At 41.0% G+C, this 19,611-nt stretch overlaps 1 protein-coding gene across 2 annotated transcripts in view; it reads left to right on the top strand.

The window, feature by feature from the left end:
* Positions 1-226: 226 nt before the first annotated feature.
* Positions 227-19,611, top strand: part of LOC135460039 (neuronal acetylcholine receptor subunit alpha-7-like) — a 59,064-nt gene continuing 39,679 nt past the window's right edge. Inside the window, exons 1-2 of one of the 2 annotated variants that reach the window (XM_064736645.1) lie at positions 227-683; positions 15,932-16,071. In XM_064736645.1, the coding sequence (XP_064592715.1) occupies positions 605-683; positions 15,932-16,071 (219 nt within the window). In that variant the 5' untranslated portion in view covers positions 227-604. Of the gene's footprint in view, positions 684-15,931; positions 16,072-19,611 lie in introns of those variants that run through there. The other variant, XM_064736646.1, reaches the window with a different exon arrangement.

The following is a 19,611-nucleotide window of genomic DNA, read 5'->3' as shown; positions in this document are numbered from 1 at the left end:
GACCGGAGATTGGCTATTTTCATATTTTCAAACTTTTGCAGTATTGAATCCCCCTGCCACCTCTGCTGCGAGAAAAGGCAAGTGTGTGCCACAGGTGCTTGCTGCAAGTTGCCCTGGCAGCTGGGAGGGAGCAGAGGGGGACACACACTCTAATTCATTTCACTGGGAAACAACTCTAGAGGCACTCGAGTGCAAGCACTGGAAACACTGCAGCCGTGCTGTCTCGAGTTAGGTACAATATGTGGAGATGTGGAAAGCGTCTCCGAGGCAGCACACTCCCCCTTCTTGCAGTACACAGACAGCTGTGTGCGAGGATCACTTGCATTTGCTCCTGACCAGGGAAAGGCTCAGTGTGTTGAGCAATGTGAGTCCAAAGGAATGTAACCTGTTCCTTTGTGTTTGGATTTACTGACCAAGCACTGAGCTGTCTTGGCTCCTGGGGACTGGAGAAGCACATGAGCAAATGCACTTTTCTCCCCTGGTGGGAAGCTGGTTTGATGCCTTATTACCGTAATTGCCAAATCCATCAGTCATTGCAGGCTGTCTTCAAGACTTCATTCTCTTTCACCCTCTGCTCAGGAAGGAGAGCCAGCTTATTTTGACAATGCTCACAGAAAGATGCTTGGCATTTGTTTATTCTGCACTGTACCTCTGGTCATCCTTGTTCTTCTCACTCTTTAAAGGTAAGCTAATCTCTGTTTGTCCAGGGCTTTCATTTTTTTGGTAGTGGTTTGGGTTTATTGTTGCTGTTGTTTTGATTTGTTGTTTGGTTTTTGTTTTTTTTTTAATCTTCTAAATGCTAGTTACATCCAACCCCAAATATTTTTCTCAGTAAGTCTTGTATCTGCTTATATTTTGGACTTCATTAGAGTCCCATGCTGGTTTAACTGACTTTTGTAATCAGTTTGGGTAAGTTTGTGGATCTTACAGTGCTGGGATCTTACATTTTTTTAGAGAAGGAAGAAGCATGTGTGTTTGGTTTTGTGTTGGTTTTTTTTAATTAAAAGTGAGTAATTTTAACTTCCGTAAATTAATTGAAATCGTTGTGTTTCAAAAGAAATATTTTCTTGCTTTCCTGAAAAATGTAACCTTACCATGGTTTTTTGACAACAGGAAATTATAACTTCAGGGCTGGGCAGAATGATTTGGGAACGCTGTAGGTGTGTGAGTGCAATGGTGTTCTACAGAGAAATACAAGCAGAAGAAAATTCATAACTGTTTATTCTCTGTGCATCATGTAGAAATATTAAATCTGTATAAATACATAAATTTATTAATTCTGGTTTGTTTTTATTAAACATACTCTTAGTATGCTTAATAAAAACCATTAAGACAGAGATGGATATATAGCTGAAAATATCTAATAAAAATAATGGGATTCTGTAGTCTAAGGTGTCAGCTCTGACTAAGCTGTCTTCAGAAGTTTCAGCATGGTGCTAAAAAAATAGGAGCTGTGTGATTATTTCAAAACATTCAGGATAGCAAGGCTGACAATAAAGTGTTTTTAAGTGAGAATGTTGAAATAGCCCCAGTCATGAAAGATATTCAGTATTCTACACAAAATGTGCTTTTATCGGTCCCTTTCAGCTGCAACATAAATACCTGCAGCAACCAAAAATTCTAAAACTAAGTATTCTAGGTGTGAAGGACCATATTTTGTTTCTCACAATTTATATATAAAGAAGGATTGTCTTTTTAAAGCAGAGAAAGCTGTCCATCTATTTCAGAAGTGCAAGGACACTGGAAACTTGCATATATGGGATGTTGCACTGGACTATTCATGCCACATAGATAATTCCTCATTAATTCATCTGAAGCTGTAAAACATCTGGGCATTTCATTATTACAGATCCACATTTCATCTGCCTAATGTAGTAATGGTACTGCAGAAAAATATTTCCCCACCGTGCTGAATTAAGAACCTTGCTATCTTCAAGATATGTCTGTGCTACTGTAGGAGCTGAACTAACAGGCGGGTTATAGCATCTAGTTATGAGATAAGTAATTTTGTGGACATTCCCATTTTGAGTAGTTGTGTGTCATGTAAATCCTGCCTTTTAAATAATGAGTAATCATTAATTCATCAGGGGATACCTAGTTTATCTAAACAGCACATGAAGACAAACTGCTTTTATAAATAATTCAAAGAATTTTTTGCTAGGTGCTCTTACTAACAGCTTACAAGTGTGCACTTTTACAGAAAAATGCAAAAGCAGAATAAAATTAATCTCTGATAATGTTGGTCTGTAACTGACTTCTGCTTTACAGATTTTTTTAAGTAAAAAAAAATAAAAAAAAGGGAAAAAAAACCCAGAAAGACCTGGGAATTGAGCAATGGGGGAAGAAGAGAAAAAAGTCAAGATGATATTATCATGTTATCAGTAGCAGAGTTTTTTGTTTTTTAACAGTAAATCCAGATGAACTTCCCCCTGGGTTCCTTAGTTCACCCACAAGGAAGTCACACCAAATTCAAATCATAGCTAAAATCACTCTCACATAGCACTGAGTTTTTTCAACATTGTTCATAGCAATTTATCAAGTACTGAAAACTCCTGTCGGGCTGTTTGACAGGAAGGTTGTCACAAGAACTAGATAAAAACCAAACACAAACAACACATGAAGAACTCAGTTTTTTTCCCAGTTCTTTCCTCAACTGTCTGCCTCAACCTGACTTTACTTGCAATAATGCTGGAAGCCCCAGTAGTCATGTTATTTAAGTTGGGTCATTGCAGCCCTCTTTCTCAAAGGGTTGATGATGCTTTTTTTGAGACATGGGTCTAAGGAAAAATCAGGAAACTGTTTTTCAACCTTCCTATATCCCAGGTGAATACTGTCAGGGTCAGACATCCCTTCCAGGCCAGGGGCAATCCTTGAAGAAGCACCCAGAATGTAGAAGGACCCAGTGAGTCTCAGCAGCTACCTAACAACTTTGGGTGGAGAAACTTGAAAAACCTAGTCTAGGGATTGATTGCAAAAGAGGGATCATTCCTGCTCCTTTTTTTTTTTTTTGAGTGTGATGCAATCTGAGGGATAGGGTGCAGACAACCCTGCAAGTACATTCTGAGAAACATGTCACAGTGATCACTAAGATGCATAGCCTCTCTGAGGAGTTACCTTCATATCAGGGCATAGTCACCTAGAGGGTTTGAACAGCCAGGGAGGTTAAACGCACACTTGGCTAGTCTCCAGTCAAACCATGTATTCTAATTACTGTGTCTTTATATCCTTTTTTATTTCTCAAGTGAGACCATTACAGTGCCCACACGCCGCACAGAGCAGAGTCAGAGCTCTCAGGTTCTTTGTTCTGTACAGACTGCCATCAGGGTCGTATCTGGGCAAGTGGCTTTGAAAAGCCCAGCAAAGGCAAAGGCAAGCTGAGGACAACAACCTTTCTCTGCAGTCTGGTGGGAATATAAGTGCGCAGCTGTATGGGACAAATCCTATGGCAGGGGATGCTGCAAGTGAACTAACCAGTTCAAATATGTAAATTATGAAGTAATTCAGCCCGACTTGGTGTACCCAGCTGGTACAGGCAGCTTTTCTTTGGATCACTCATAAGACAGATTTGAATTACAATGCTACACCCAATTTCGTGCTTTTTCACACCTTTGCTTATTTCAATGGGGTCTAGTGATCACATCAGAAGAGAACTGATGATCTCTTGGAGCAAATCCTCACAAATTTCTTGGTTCACTTCCATGCAAGCAGGTGCTGTTTCTGCAACAGCAGAAGCATTGGCAAGATAGCTTCAGAAGGCCAGATTCCCCTGCCAGGCGACAATTTCTCTAATGTGAGCTAATTAGACTGAGGTGACATGAATTGAGAGATCTGTGTAGTAGGAAGAACAAATAATGTTACGTAAATATCTATATATGGAGTCTAAACTTCAGGCCTCAGCTGTTTAAACCTGATAGAATTACAATGATGTGTTTTAATCAAACTTATTTACTCCAAAGAGACACAGTTGAACAGATAAAAGGATTCCTGTGCCTTATGGGAGAACAGCATAATATCATTGGTAATTTAGGTGGTTGGTGAAGTAGCTGTATTTTTACATCTCATAACTGTTATCAGAGTAGAACCATATGTGAAAGTTAAATCATTTAGAATCTTTCATACCTTAATTAGAGGTCTGAAGGTTGTATTCACCTCAACTCTCCATATTGTCTATGTTGATGCACTGAATGATACAGTTCCAAAGATAACGATGCAGCTGATGCACATTTAAAATAGAAAATACATGAGCTAGGTCTTAGCTTGTACTGGTAGGTCTTTTCTTCCATACTGATGGCATAAGAAGATGCCACACATGCAACTTGCAGACGTGGCAAATTGCTGTCAGATCCCTGCCACTACTTTAATATCTAGTAGCACAGACAGCAGAGCTGATCACTCTGAATGCTGAGAGCGTGCTAAGGCATCGCATGTGCATGGAGCCAAGGGAATAAATGTGCTTGTCCATGGCACGTGCACATATACTCTGTTATCTGAAGCACTGGTGCTATTGATATCTGTCAATACATTAAGACAGCGTCCTCAGGTCCCCCTATTTCCTTTGCATTACTGTCTGCTACAGTAACTTGCTGTTCATGCTTGCTTCTTGAGGTTCACTTTATAGTTCAATGAACCAGACCTTGTGCTCAGTCAGTAATCTTCTATGCGCATTCACTGGCACAGCTCTAAGGCTGATCTGTATTATCCTGGGCACAGCTGTGACAGTGGAGCTGGCCCAAGCTTCTGAGAAGTTGCCAGGCTCCAGGAGAGTTGGAGGTATTTCTATGTGCATTTTCTGATAGGGATCTGAGCTAAATCTTGTATTAATTCTTTTCAAATGTAACTGGAAAAGTGGGCAGGTCCAGAAAAAGCAACTGAGTCATGACGACACCAGTGCCTATTGTTACATGCAGCTATTGGTATAGCAGTCTTGCATGTAGGGAGGGGTCCAGAAGCGGATGAGAAAGTAGCATCCATCTGGTCTTTGGGATGATGCCAGATGGTACCTTGGGTACCTTCAGCCTTGCTTCAGCTTGTAGAGTTTTCTGATGGCCTCAGAGCAGAAGTTCTTGTTCCAAGTAGCGGTTTTATCTCTTAAAGGCAGCTTCAGAACTTTTCTTTCTCTCTGGTTTATTTTTCTAAGACCTGTGGAGAAGAACATGAGTTAGTTATGGTGGTAGCACATACAATTTCATTTGCATGTGACAAGCAAGAAGGGAGGTATAATCTCTTCAGCTCTAAAGTGTGATTAAAGTAGATGAAAACCCTTTGCATCAGTCCTGACATGGTTGTTTGAAGACGTCTACTGACTAGAGATCCTACATAAACTAATTGAGAAAGAGATCAAATCTGACTGAGACAGGTAGGACTAGCACTGGCAACCAGTATCAACCCAGGAAATGAGAAAGGCAGACAGGAGTTTATTGCTGTTTTAGAACACAGTCCTGAGAAAATATGGCTTAAAGAAAGAGTTTTGCTTAACAAATACTTTCTGCATTGAGCAAAACAGCTGATGAGAAGGCTGAGACCAGAACCAGATGGAGTGTTTGGAAGTAAGACTCTCCCCACCCAGGGCTTACAATTAAGTCAGTAAATTGCGATGGAAAGGAACCTGTAGTCAGCATGAGTACTTATGTATGTAAACAGTGAGGTGCATGCGTCTCCATCTTGCATTAGTACTTAGTACTGTGGGAATGCCCCATCATGCACCTTTATCTTACTGGTCCTGTCCTTGTGCACCTCCCAGGAGAGCCTGGCTTCTTCATGATGGAGCCCTTCCTCATGGAAGCTGAAGGCAGCCAAAATAACTCCCCCTTGTTTTCTCATCTCCAAGCAGATCAAAACATATCTCTTTAACTCTAATCCATCTGCTGGGTTACAGCCTGTTGTTTGTGGCCTCCATTTCACTCACTCTAAGGGATCAGTGCTGCACTGTGGAGGCTTCATGGCACAGAACTAACTGTGTGTCATGCAGTGGGTCTCACTGAGTGCAGGCTGGCTGTAAAGAATGATGCCTCTTAATGTTCTCACCACATCTGAGTCAGTGCATTTGGGAAAAACCAAAAGTAGAAAGTCATATAATCATGCAGATAATACTTTACATAATTCTTAGCCATCTTGTGGGGTTTTTTTTTGAAGATCCTGCAGGAGTGAAAAAGTATTTGATGGAGTGCTTTCCCTTTAATATTGTGTCATTTTAGAAAGGTAGTCAGCAAACTGAAATCCAGCTTTTATAACAAACATAACAATGGGAAGAAGAGATCAAAACTTAAATAAAAAGTTGCCAGATAGTTTGCAGTTCCCACTGTTTCAAGTGGTAAATGGATAGCAACTTTGAATTAAACCTGTTCATGTTCAGGCTTCACACATAATCCATAAATGGCAACTGGGCAGCTGCAGGAGCTCCAAGCAAAAGCTTTGCCTTTCTTTTATAACCAAGCAGCTATCCTGTAGCATACTCTCTGCAGTAGCATTTTGTTCAAGGTCTGAGACTTCTAATGTAATATCCGAAGATGTTAGGGTCACCAATTATAATTTAAATTTATTGGATTGGTATCTCAGCTCAAGCACTTCAGCACTCCTGGCACCATCAGATCTACATATGTGTTGCCAGATTATATGAAAGAGAAGCTAGATCTAAGGAAACAGATCTAAGGATCTGTGGGTAAGGAGAAGAGACATCCTTCTCCAGAGGAGGTCTCTGTCAAGTGGACAAATTACTTCACCTTTGGGTCAAAATGCTCTAGCAGTGTCAGGAATTCTTTGCTGGGGAATACAAGAGAGCAGCCCAGACAGTACAGGATCACTTTCTAACTTTCAGGCTCATTCTGGTCTCGCTGAGAGACCAAGCATCCCACATCTGTGACATTGCTGCTGTATTACAGGGTGACAATCATGCTCCCTCTGGATGCACAGGGCACCAGTTTTGTTTTAATATTGTTTTGTCTGCACCAACATAATTCAGGAGCAGTAGACTGAAGTTACCAAAGCTTAAAAGCAACAGAGTAAAGACAGGACAAAATCACACTCCCCAGATCGTCATTCTCTAGAAGTACCTCAATTTCACTGTGATTCATTTTTGCTCTTAGCCAGGATGAGTGACTCAGCCAATGCAGGTTTGGCTGGCAGGGTGCAGCAGGGAGAGACCAATATTTCATATAATCACTAACAAAGCCAGGACCTGAGCCATGTACCCAAGGAAAAGACAATAGCATCTAGGGTTCTGAAAACAGATCAATGCTAACCAGCACTCAGCTGTCACTGAGACCTTGATACCTTTAAAGTCTGGGGGAAAAACCAAACAACAAAATTGATGTAAGCTTTTAAGCCATTTTGTATGCATATAAGTAAATCTGGACTGAGTCAGCCAAAGCATAGTACATACAGTTTCAAGTGTCTTAGATCAGATCTCCACAAACCTTGTTTGATTGGTCACAAGTCCAATTTCCTCAGAACCAGTCATTTACTTCATCAAGAGGTATTAGAAGCAGCTTTTCTCTTCAATGTGAAATAAATTCAGACTTCTTGCTAAGAATTTTCACACCCTTATTTACAATTCCCTTTGTCTTTGAAGACCTCAACCACCAAAGCCTCAGACTTCTTTCCCTTAGAAAAATTCCTTGATAGCAGCCACTTCTGCTGCCAAGACCTCCAAACTGTCACCAGCTGATTGGCAACACCATATCTCACATAGACAGGCAGCATGTTTGACCTGACTTAGTGAAATCTCATGGGTGCTGCCTGAAACAAGGCTGAGTCTTATCTATAGCTGTGCTATGAAAGTTCTGCTCCCCAAGTGTGAAACTGTTTCAGATTTAGGAAACATTTAGAAAATGTCTCTCCATATTTTCCAGTTCACATACTAAGCACTGAACAAATTAGGAGTCACTCAAGGTGCAGTCAAAATTTTCATCTGACTAACCCCCATCCCTTTCAGAGTGCCCTTACATTGTGTTTTTCATTATCCATCATTTAACTTCTGGTGTTGTAAAGACAAACCTGGAACTTTCTTTGCATTTTCAGATCCATGTTCACTAAGGATGTTTGTGTCTGGCCCGTGCCTTGCAGCCAGTGGAGCTCTTACTTTGTTCATGGACAACAGCTGCAACTTGAGTGATGAGGGAAAAAGGCAGGACAAGCCATCTCTGGCCTTGCCTATTGCATCCTCAATGACTTTGCTGCTTAGCTTTGCTGTGCAAGTACAGGTGGCAGGCTGGCAAGGCAGCAGTTCATAGTTTGGGAAACTAGCTTTCTCTGGGATTATAACCAGCTGATGAGCACTGCAGAAGGAAAAATGGAAAGAAGCACTGCAACATCTCTGAGCACACTGGGCAGTTCCTTTTCATAGTGTTATTGTCTGTATCATTTCCACTCCAGCCTATCCTCTACATTGCCCAGAGTAGTTTAATCATATTACCACTGCTTCACCAATAACACATTGAGGCAATGGTTTAGAGCAAGATCTCTCCCTCATCTTTGAACCATAAAAAAAGGCAACAAGCTTTTTTCCCTGTTAAGGACATTCCTGTGACTAAGGAAGAATTCTTGGAATCTTTGCTCTCTTCACATCTTGGGACAAAATGATGATGTTTTTCTTTGTGGAAAGTTAGTATATCTCAGTATATAAACTGAGGAAAACTGACTAGAAAAGGCTGATTGCTGCTCAGGCAGGGGTGGGCTGGGTACAGATCAGTGGGTGGCAAGCAATTGTGTTGTGCATTATTTTTCTTCTTTGATTTTTATTTCTGTCTCTCTTTTTGTGGTCTCCCTTTTAATCATCATCATCATCATCATCATCATCATTATGTTTTATTATGGTTTATTATTAATATGTTTCATTAATGTTATTGTAATTTTTTTCTAATTCTTCATCCCCTGGTGGGAGGGGAGATTGTTAGCGAGTGACTGCATGGTACTCAGTTGCAGTGTGGGGTTAAACCACAACATCATTGCAGGCTCCCTCACTGCTATTATCTGCACTGGGTTTAGGAAAAAGAACTCCTCCTACCTATTGTTTTTGTCAGCCTAATCAGACATTATCTGCTTCCACAGAAATCATTATTACACCTGTCAGTTAACTTATGACTTTCTTGGATCTGAGCTCTCCACATGTGTAGAGTGGACTTTTGATGGGGAGGCGCAGACTGACTTGACCCTTTTCAGAGCCATCTGATAACGCTGTCTATAATGCCATGGCTTCCACATTGATGCCACTTAAAGGGTGAAGCTCATAGTGCTTTCCTAAGAAGAACTTTCCCTGGGTTGACTGGTTTGGGTGCTGAAACCCATAGAGATGAAGAGATGTGACAAGATGCTCTGCAAGCCAGTGGGATCAGGGAGTGCAGAAGGCCAGTCCAGTATACTGATGGCCATATCACTGGTGTCTTTCTTTTATCTTACGGTTTTGTTTCTTCCCTTTGTCTTCCATTACTACTCCTCTCCACAAATCCCAGGATAGTTGGCAAGAGTTGCTTCCAGACAGCCACAGCACTCTGTAATTTGTAACAAGAGGTGTCTTTCTCTTCATTACTGCTCCAGATTCCTCCTCCTGTGCTCCCTATGCATTGTAGCAACGACTCTTGTATTGCATAGAGCTAATGCAAACTAGCATTACACTAAAAGTGCATTTTTTGCCTTTACTGGCTGTAGCTGCTTAGGTTTCTGACCTGGAGTAATGAGACAGTTTAAATAATGTTGATAACTGATTGATTGAGAGGCATCCCACTGTTAATAACTCAAATTGTGTCTCTCTACCTTACACACATTACTCAGCCTTTAAAACACCCACAACCAAGCCAATAGGACCAAAAATATAAGTTCATCCTTTCATTATATCATTTTAGCATGTTGTCATGGGCCTAGAGTCTTTAAGAAAAAACCTTTCCTTGCATACCTTTTTGATACCCATCGCTGCTGGAAACTCTTTATCTGCTATGAAAGAATAAAAATGACCCGTATCCGGAATATTAGGCACTTCTTGCTTAGGAAGTCAAGTAATTTCTCACATTCCTCTGGATAGCTGATGAATTTTGTGTGTAAGATGCAGAAACAATCTGCATAGCGAGAGACAAAGATTAGAGTCAAAGATTACCCAGAAGGGAAGTAGATTAAAAAGAGGTTTTAAATGAGAGAAATATTCAAATACACAACACATAAACACACACACACAGATGCACAGGGGGTAGAGGTAGCTGATGTGATTCCATTGTTTCTTATGTGAATCCGCTTCCCTGAAGGCATGATGGCATGCATTTTAAATCAAAGGGCATTGAAAGAAATAGTGCATTTGCAGCCACAGATAAAAGTAACAATGCTGCACATAAGAACAAAAGCAGATGGGACACATCTGTGTCTCTGGAGATTAAGTGACATATGGCAAGGACATGCTTTACATTCTCAAAAATCTGCAAAATATTCAAAAATAAGTTGTTTTTTATAGCTACCAAATCATTAGAACATGCCTCATTTTGTAAATGCTCTTGCCATTGCAGTTCTTTATGCGAATGAAATGGTCTGTGAAACAACCTGCTTTTTTCCTGATACTTTTCATGTTGCTTACCCCATAATTCATTATTGCATGTAGTGTGTGTGTGCGTATATGTTTCCTGTGATCATTCTGTTTGGATTCTGAGAGTGATAGCTAAAAATCCCTGCAAAAGTACAGTGATAAACTGAAATGAAAATAAATAATAGAAGGAGCTGTGGCAGGAAGGTTTTAGGAAAACAGTTTTAAGTTCTAGGATTTACCTCTGATAACCATAGTATTTAATGGATTTTTCCTCTGTAAATATTCCAGCTATAAGAAAATTAACTACAATCATTACCCAACTAACAACACTTCACAGTATAATGGCACTGATGTGTTTGTTTTTTTTAAATGCCAGAACGTTACTCATTTTCTTTTATGAAACAAGTAACAAACAAAACAACAAACAAATAAACCAAAACAAAAGATACATGTCAAAGTAGCAGTACAGAGAGACAAAAGTGACATAGATCTGGTGAAATACTTGCGGAAGGTACAAAGGGAGTGAATAAATGTCACAGCTACGGTATCACTCAATTTTGAGACCTTTCATGAAGTATTGGGGAGCAAAATATATTAAAGCAACAATGTGATGGATCAGAAACATACTGTTGGTTGTAACTTACCATGTTCTTCAAAAGGATTATATAAATGAAAGTGATTTCAGGATCTGTCTTTGAAAACAGAAGAAGAAAACAAAGAGACATTTTATAATTCAGAGGCATGTTAGCATGCATATATGTTAATATAAAGTAATATGGAAAGACTATGATATTTTGTCTGAAAGCCATCATGTTAGGTACCAATAATCTTGTATGAATAAAGTAATAACTTGTATATTTGGACTCAAGTGTCTGCCTAAAGAAATGAGCAACAGCTAGAAAACAGAAGCTCCCCCGCCCCAAAAGTTGAGATATTATGAAAACAAAACCAGAGAACTATGAAACAGATGTAGAATGGTTGATAATACAGGTGTCATTGTTGAAAAACTAGTGGAAATCCATGTTCTACTACCTTGTCAATATTTCATTATTTATTCTTTGCTGTGCACAACCAGCCAGAATGTGTCTCAGACCAGCATCCTCAGTTAAGAAGCTGACTACTTTGTGAACAAACGTGGGGAACTGGAAGGGCTGGACTCTTGCCTTATAGCTTGGGGACCTTGGCACGCAAAGCAGAGCAGGAAAATCAACCAGCCAAGACCAGGCATGACAGCACAGCTCCTGGAAAGGAGAGAGCATCTGTCCTTCCTGGGGGCGCCATATGGATAGTCTGGCCGGACCTAACTGCAAGTTCCCTTGGTGTGCAATTCTCAGCAATTACATCCTGGAAAGAAACATGAAATACAACTATAGCATCTATGCTCAAAAGATTGGTAGCAGTTTATAGGCAATATGAATCATTCAATCAGTGGGCTTCTTGCAGACTTCTTTGCATATGCAGAAGCACAGAAGAAATTTCCAGAGAGGTGTTATAAAGTTTAACGTAGTGCACAAAAAACTGCTTTCCATAGAGCTCTTAACTGCCAATCCAAGGATTGATTGCCTTGTGCTTTCCAGTTGTCTGCAAACTCCAGGAGCAGTTTAGCGAACATTTTCAGAGTATTAAACAATAAATCTTGAGGAACAATCCAGCCCTTGATCTGGTAATTCCATGTTTCCTTTCTGCTGATAAGCCCCAGCACTGGATCCAGCATTCCAGGTCTGTATCACCAGTGCTGAGTAGAGAGGAAGAATCACTTCTGTTGATCTACTTGTGTGGTTCTTCCTGTTGCAGCTCAGGATGCTGGTGACCTTTGCTACAAGGGTGCATGGCTGGCTTATAGTCAGCTTGGCACCTATAAGGTTCCTTAGGGCTTTTGTGCTATCCTGCTCACCAGACAGCGAGCCCCCAGCCTTTTCTGGTACCTGGGATTACTCCTCAGGTGCAGGACAACTTTATACTTTTTTTCATTGAACTTCATGGGCTTCCTGTCAGTCGTTTCTCCAGTTCTTTAAGGTCCTTCTGAGTGGCAGAAAACCTTGTGCTGTATCAGCCACTTCTCCCAGTTTTGCACCATCTGAAAAAAACCCAGCTTGCTAAGGGTGCACTCTGTCCCATCATTCATACCAGTGTTAAATATTATTGTTCCCAGTATCCATCCTTGGCGTACTCCACCACCGGCTGGCCTTCAGCTGAACTTTTTGCTGCTGACTACAATCCTCTGAACCTGACAGTTCAGCCACTTTTCTGCCCAGTGTTCACTTATCTAGCCTGCAAGGCATAGACAAATGTGCGTGAGAATTTTTCAGAGATGGTGTTAAAACTATTGCTAAGCTTGAGGCAAACATCCTACACTGCTCTTCTCTCAAATTTTAATGAGTCTGTATGTTTTCCTACTGCTTCAAAGATACTTCATATCTTTGGGAGGGAGACACTATGATGGGCAGTGGGTCATAAAAACTCTCAGATCCTTTCCTTAGAAAACATGCCCTTTGCCAGTTACTTTTACCTACCAGTAACATAGGCAAGCAAGTCTGGCACTGGTTTTGGGAGACTGACTTCGCAACCTTGAATGTTGACATTTGTCATCTAGCCTAGTTTATAAGATGAACCAGTGCCACTGCTTTTGGTTAAACTTGCTGTGACTGAAGGGTAGTCAGTGGTAAAGCTTATTCTACCACTAGTCCTGGGAGATTCAGGCTTCCCCATCACCAGCAAGCACTCCATTTAGCACACAGAGTTGTAGTGTCAAAATGCATTAGCAGAAACACAGGAGAAAAAAGCAGAAATCTGTCTCGAGTATGAAACATTAAGTATTTGAAAATTACAATTTAAAGAAAAAGGCTGTGAACATGTAAGTCAGACTAGACTTCCACCTCAGTTCCCTTCTCCAAAGCAGCTGTAGCAGAGAGATGGCAGTGTGATTAGGCTAGCCAGCTCTTTGTGGTACCAACAGCTGCTGTGGCACTTTGCCAGGACACCATTGCTTCTGAATATATGTCATTTTGTAAGCAAAACCATGCAGCACAAAAATATATGGTCACCAATGCCAACTCGGCAGACTAAGAATAGATTGTCTATGACTGTGTTAACAGTTTTGAATTCAAGAGATTGCAAAGTACCAGGATTACATTACAGAGAGGAGAGCTGAAGAAAGGGTGGAAAACTAGGTGCAGTTCTTGGTTACTTCACTTCACAAAGTTTAACAGGGAAAGAGGCTTGACTTCAGCACGGATGAAGCTCATAGTGCAAAGATAGCTTTCCAAAGCAAAGGGTTATGCTTAGATTTCTGCAAGCCCCCCCTCCTTGGGGGGCTCTTCAACTCACCCTGACAATTGTAGTACCAGGGCAGTCTAGCAGCTCAGTTGGGTCCAGAAACTGGTGAAGGGTGCTTTTCCCCTTTTAAAAGCTGAGGGAGCCAGTTTAAAAGAAAGGTTGAAGGCAAGTATTATGTAAGTACTCAAGATGAGAGCAATAGTTCAGAAAGTAATTTCTTCCCTAAAGCACAGGAGCATGGGTGTGTAGGTGAGTGAAAGGACAGCAAATCTGCTCCAAACTCAGAGCATCTTTCCATAGGACAGCATGCGGGATTTTCACGGGTTTCCTTCACACACAAGACATTTATGATGGAGTCTGGTCCTGCTGAGGTACTGGAAAATACTAAGGCTGTAACAGAGGACTTAAATCTCTGCTTAAGTAAGCAGGGAAGATTACTTAAGATGCTGAAGGAGAGATACTGTGGTCAGAAAGCACATTGGTGAAAGCACAGCTACCAATACTGAGGTGTCAACAAGGGCTATTGAAGGCTTGCTTACAGCATTTGCTCCTCTGGGCACCTGTGATCATGTAGAATGTTATGCAAAAGGAAAAAGGACTCATGAAATTGATGTGATGGTGTAATTTACCAAACTGAACCAAAATACTCTTCTTTCTTGTTTACTAGGCACTGCCGTGCTAGAAAGTCACAATCTCCCTTGAGTATCAGCAAAAATGAAAAGAACACAAGTTAAACAGACCTATGGAGTGTTTGTAAACTAAATTTATTATTAGTTTTAAAAGGCATGGCTGCTTTGTTGTAGGGCAGCTTGCCTCAGACTTTAAGGGTTTGCTAAGCATAGTAAGAGGCTGGGAAGGCAGAACGGGTTGTTATAGTTTGTTTGCACTGTCAAGAAAATATTCATCACAACCTCTCTGAGAGAAGTTTTGATCTCAACGTGCAGAGCTCTGATCAAGAAGTAAAAACCGTCATATACAGAGAGTGGCAACTGTAGTGGATAAAAATTGCTTCAGTACAAAGTAATAATGATTTAGAGTGTAGATTCTCTCCCAGGGATTGAATTTATACAGTTCAGAGAATATACACTCATGTTGACAGGACTGATTGACCTCAGGGAACCTGCAGCCCATGACCTTCCCTCTCTTAGGTGCAGCTCTTAAGTAGAGCTCAGGCTGCCACTAGCCACAGCACCAAAATCAACACAGTTTTGAGAAAACTAGGGTTCTGAGCAGTGTATGCCAGAAACCTCCTTGCTTTGCTGGGAGTCACCAAACCTTTACCATCCATAGTTGTCATCAACTGTGACATCCATGAACCTGGCAGAGTAGCTTAGATGGATGGTCTCCACACCCACCCCAAAGGTAGGAACTAGGGCATCTTGGAAATTAAGCATAGACTGAAATTCTGCTAATCTTCAACATGCTCAGCTGCTTGCATGACAGCTTTGTGTGGACTCAGTAACTCAGTGCAAGCTGAGTTAAGCATGTAATACCAGAAATTCAATGTCTCTGTAATAGCTGTTAAATACTCTAGACTTCATACCACCACCTCAGTAGGTGTTAACAAAGTGTGCTGCCATGAGATGGAAAAGAGTTAAGGAAAGTAACCCAAAACCTAGAAAAACTGAAGAGGGTAGGAAGAACAGTTGTTACTCTTTCTTGAGCATAGAAAAAAGCCTGATATATCAGCTCGAAGAAATAAGGGTACCTGTTACCCATGCTTGATATAAACACAATATGGCTAAGTAAGTGCTGGCTCACAGTAGCCAGTGTCTAGGAAATAAGAACAAGCAAATCAATGAATTCATTTGCTTGCCTTCCAGGAAGCTGTCTGGTAGTTTTGGAGCCTCAACCCTGCTATCCATCAGCAGGAGGGACTCCAAGGAATGGGGATATTCAGTCAGAGCCCCAATTCTGTTCAGTAGCTTCTGAATGTTACTAATGAGTTAGAGTGTTAGTAGTTAATTTTTTTGAGAGTTCATAATCCGCATATGCAGAAAAGCTGTGTCACATCCATATGCAGAATTTGGGTGATATCTTTAGGAGCTGCTTTCTAATTACAAGCCTAATAAGAGAGAATTTTCAACAAAACAGACAAACAATGCTGGCTGTGTGACAGTGTGAATGACAGACACCTTCTTTCTTTTCCTCTAGTCTCTCAGCAAGGGGAAAGCCAGAGACGCTTGTACAGAGAACTGCTGCGGAACTACAATCGTCTGGAACGACCTGTAGTGAATGACTCCCAACCACTCATAGTCGAGCTCCGGCTTTCCTTGTCACAGATAATTGATGTGGTAAGTTACTTGCTGTTTTCTTCTCTATGGCACCCATTCAGCATAACAAATCTGATCTCTCATCTAGGAAACATATTCTTCCTCTTTATCAGGCTATCAGAGATGAAAGCAGTCTGTCTTTTGCTAAGCATCCTCCCAAAATGCTGGAGTACATGCTTTGACTCTTTAGAAGAGTGAATATCATCCTAAAAGCACAGCTCGTTCTGACACAGCATGAGCTTTAAGGAAATGAATTATGTATTTTTTTTCCATTTGTTTTAAACAGAAAAAATAATTCAATCAATTAGAAGCCGTGTGTTACTACAAATTATTAATGATACATTCTCCTCAGAGCTGTGTGGGATGCAATAACTCAAGACCATGTGCGCATTCAAAGCTACCATCACTGCACTTACACTTTTTCATTAGATATTATAATGGCATTGGCCTCTTCTCCCATCATATTTTTACTGTGCACTGCACTGAATGAGTGTGCCCTGAGATGAGCTTAGAAATACATAAAAGTAAAACCTGGAGGCACAACCCTCTAATTGTCTTGACTGCAACATGCTTTTACAGAATTGGAGATTTGACCCACGGAAAATTTTAACATAATAATCCAAATCCTTTTTTTCATCATGAAGAGGATTCTGTATGATAAACCATGATATATATAGACAGGATTTGTTTCGTCTACATGAGAAAAACAAGCAATTTTGACCATCTTCACCCTGTCAGCAGAGCAAACAGGTGAACACACTAGTGCTCTTATCTTCATCCTGCCTTTTCCATAAGCAGTATTTGGAGCTGGTTTCTGATACACTGTCACTGTTATGGAGGGAATGAGGAATAGACAGAGAGATATGGAAATATATGTGCAGTCACAAAGCAATTTAACAGAAGCCTCAAATATTTAAGCTTTTTAAAACTCTCACAGTCTTTCTGAAAATGTGTAGTATGCCAGGTGCTCTCCCTGGAGAGGCAAGCAGGACTCTGAAGGTGTAGCCCCCCAGCATCACAGCATGCAAGTGGCAAGTCCAGTCAGCTGTGGTATTCCTGGAGGCAGGAAGGAGCCACTCAGATAGGGTATGCATCTTTCTGTTTTGAAATGTTACCAACTGCATTGAACTGGAAGAGAGAGGAAATCTGTACTGTCAACCAAAGGCCTCTACATGAATGAAAGAGCAAAGATTTCCTGCAGCTAATTTCAAGTAAATTTAAGCAAGCAATTCTAGGTTCAGCAGAGGTGTCTCAGCTCCAAAAATCTTACTTCAGTCCTTCTTTATTTCATTTTGGCATTTTCTTTCAACCTTATTTGAAGTTTGTGGGTACTAAAGGGCCATTGGGCTGTAACTGTACATTTTCAAAGTCAGGAGGAGTTACATAAAACAATTTTCAACTGTGTTTCACATTCATATATACAACCAAACCTTTCAGGAAATTGGTATTTTTAAAAAGTGCTTTATCTACATTAAGTCAATGTCTGTTATAAGAAATGTAGTTCCAGTGTTCCCTTTTGGTTGTCCACAATAGGAAATAGATATGCTAGATGTTCATACCTTTCAGAAATGAAGCTTTTTTTCGTTACATCTTTGTACTCAGTACAGACACTAGATGTTAATCTGTTTTAATCAGAACCTGTTCCAGGCTTGTGGTCTTGCAAACTGTACCCAAAGTGTTTTAAGAAACACCCAGACTTACCTGAAATTTTTACCTTGGATGATGTGAAAAGGTGCCTGTCTCCTCAGTGCAGGACAAAAAAATCACTTGGAGGTTGAATCCCTATACTGAAAATGTCATTGTGGCATCAACAATGTGGCTAAACCAACCAGCCTGAAAGTGCACAAAACACTGGTCCCCTGGGTCCTTAACTCAGGAATCAATGCAGAAAAATTGGCCAGCAACAAGCACTGTACTTGCAAGCCCCTCATCCTCCACTGCTGGCTGGACAGATGGCAGTATCTGTCTCCTCCAGCTGCTGAAGTAAATGCCTGTTTAAAAGGAGGCTCGTTATAGCCACAACAACGATGTAAAGAAAAGCAGTCAAGCTACAAGGAAGAGGTAACCTCTGTCAGCTAAGGCACCATGAGGCAAACTAAGTGGCCATCTCTGTTCAGTCAAATGGGGGTCTGGGGTGAGTAGACTCTGCCTTCTCAGCTGCTCTGCCTGGTGGAAGACAAAGCAGATGGTGCATAGCTCTTCACTTGGAGAAGAGGAAAGAAAGCATCACGGTTTTGGCAATGGTGTATGCATTAACAAAGGGAAAAACTGTTCTTTTTAGGACCTATGTGTCTGGTGTAACATTGCTGGTCTGTCATTGCTGTAACAGAGCAGGATGCTAGGCAGGGCCCCAGCATGAAGGCATTTTTTACATCATACTCCCTGGGAAAAAAGCACTCCATGCTCAGGGAAGTGTCATGTGCCAAGACACACTACAGCATTGCTGGACTCACTGAGATACTTTGCAAGCAGTCACTGCAATGGGCATGAGACAGTGGACCCTGTTCTGGTTTCCCTGCAGGAGAAAACAATGTGAAGAAGATGAAAACAAATCTGTTTCATTGTTGCATGGAAATGAAAAGGAGTCTGCCACTGATAGTCAAAGAACCTTGTGCCTTACCCCTGCCAAGACCTGTCATCACATCTAAAGCACTTCTGTCTGGGACAGGTTCCATCACATGCCTCCATAAGTCTGTTTCCTACACATACTGTATTAAAATCTAATGAATCCTAAATTCAACTTCTGCTGACAGACTGCTGAGTACAGCATTGGTGACAATCTAGTTGCACACTGCTACACAGAGAGAAAAGACTGCTCTGAGATCTCTGTGGTTTTCCAAGCAGTAGTACAAGTAACTACTTAAAATCTCACCTCCTCTTTTTAAAACCCATCAAAGAAAACGTCAAAGCACGACTGCTTTGGATTATGTTTTCTGCTTATTTGTGCATGTATTTGCCTACACAGGATATGTATGGTTTTTAGGATTCAAAGCTAGCCATTGTACTCAAAGCTCAGAAGAACATGTTATCTACTTGTCACAGTTGGGATAGGCAAATGCAAATGAAGACTTTGGGGTTCGGACTTCTTCACAAAATTACATTAATTTGTAACTACAGCCATGACAGGCCCATTACATTCAGGAAATGAGTGAACAGAAAGAGGGACAGTTACATCCCTTGTTTAACAGCAGGGTTCAGTTCAGTTTGCCTTGTCCTCTGTGTGAAAGGACAGCTTCATGCTGAGCTGTCTCATGTATGCCATTTCTGAGGGTCACTTTTGTTTGGAGCCTGACGTGCAGGCACTCCCTGTGCGTCAGGAGGGCATTGGCTGGTCATCTCTCTCACAGAGCACTGTCAGACACTGCCAAGCTCTGCAAACCCAAGCAAGGGTAGACATCCAAGAGTACTGGGACCAAAAATTTTCATCTTATTTTGTTTGAGAGCCCAGTCAGTTGATGAGGGTAGAGTAATAAAGAAATGAGGCATGGTATTTTCTGCAGCAGAGGAAATGCAAGCGTTTTCTTTTGGCACAATGTGAAAGGAAGCTGCTAGGTGAAAACT

Source organism: Zonotrichia leucophrys, chromosome Z, assembly GCF_028769735.1.
Source record: "Zonotrichia leucophrys gambelii isolate GWCS_2022_RI chromosome Z, RI_Zleu_2.0, whole genome shotgun sequence".
NCBI lineage: Eukaryota > Metazoa > Chordata > Aves > Passeriformes > Passerellidae > Zonotrichia > Zonotrichia leucophrys.
The sequence above is the reverse complement of the archived record's forward strand: the minus strand, read 5'-3'. Positions and strand labels throughout refer to the sequence as shown.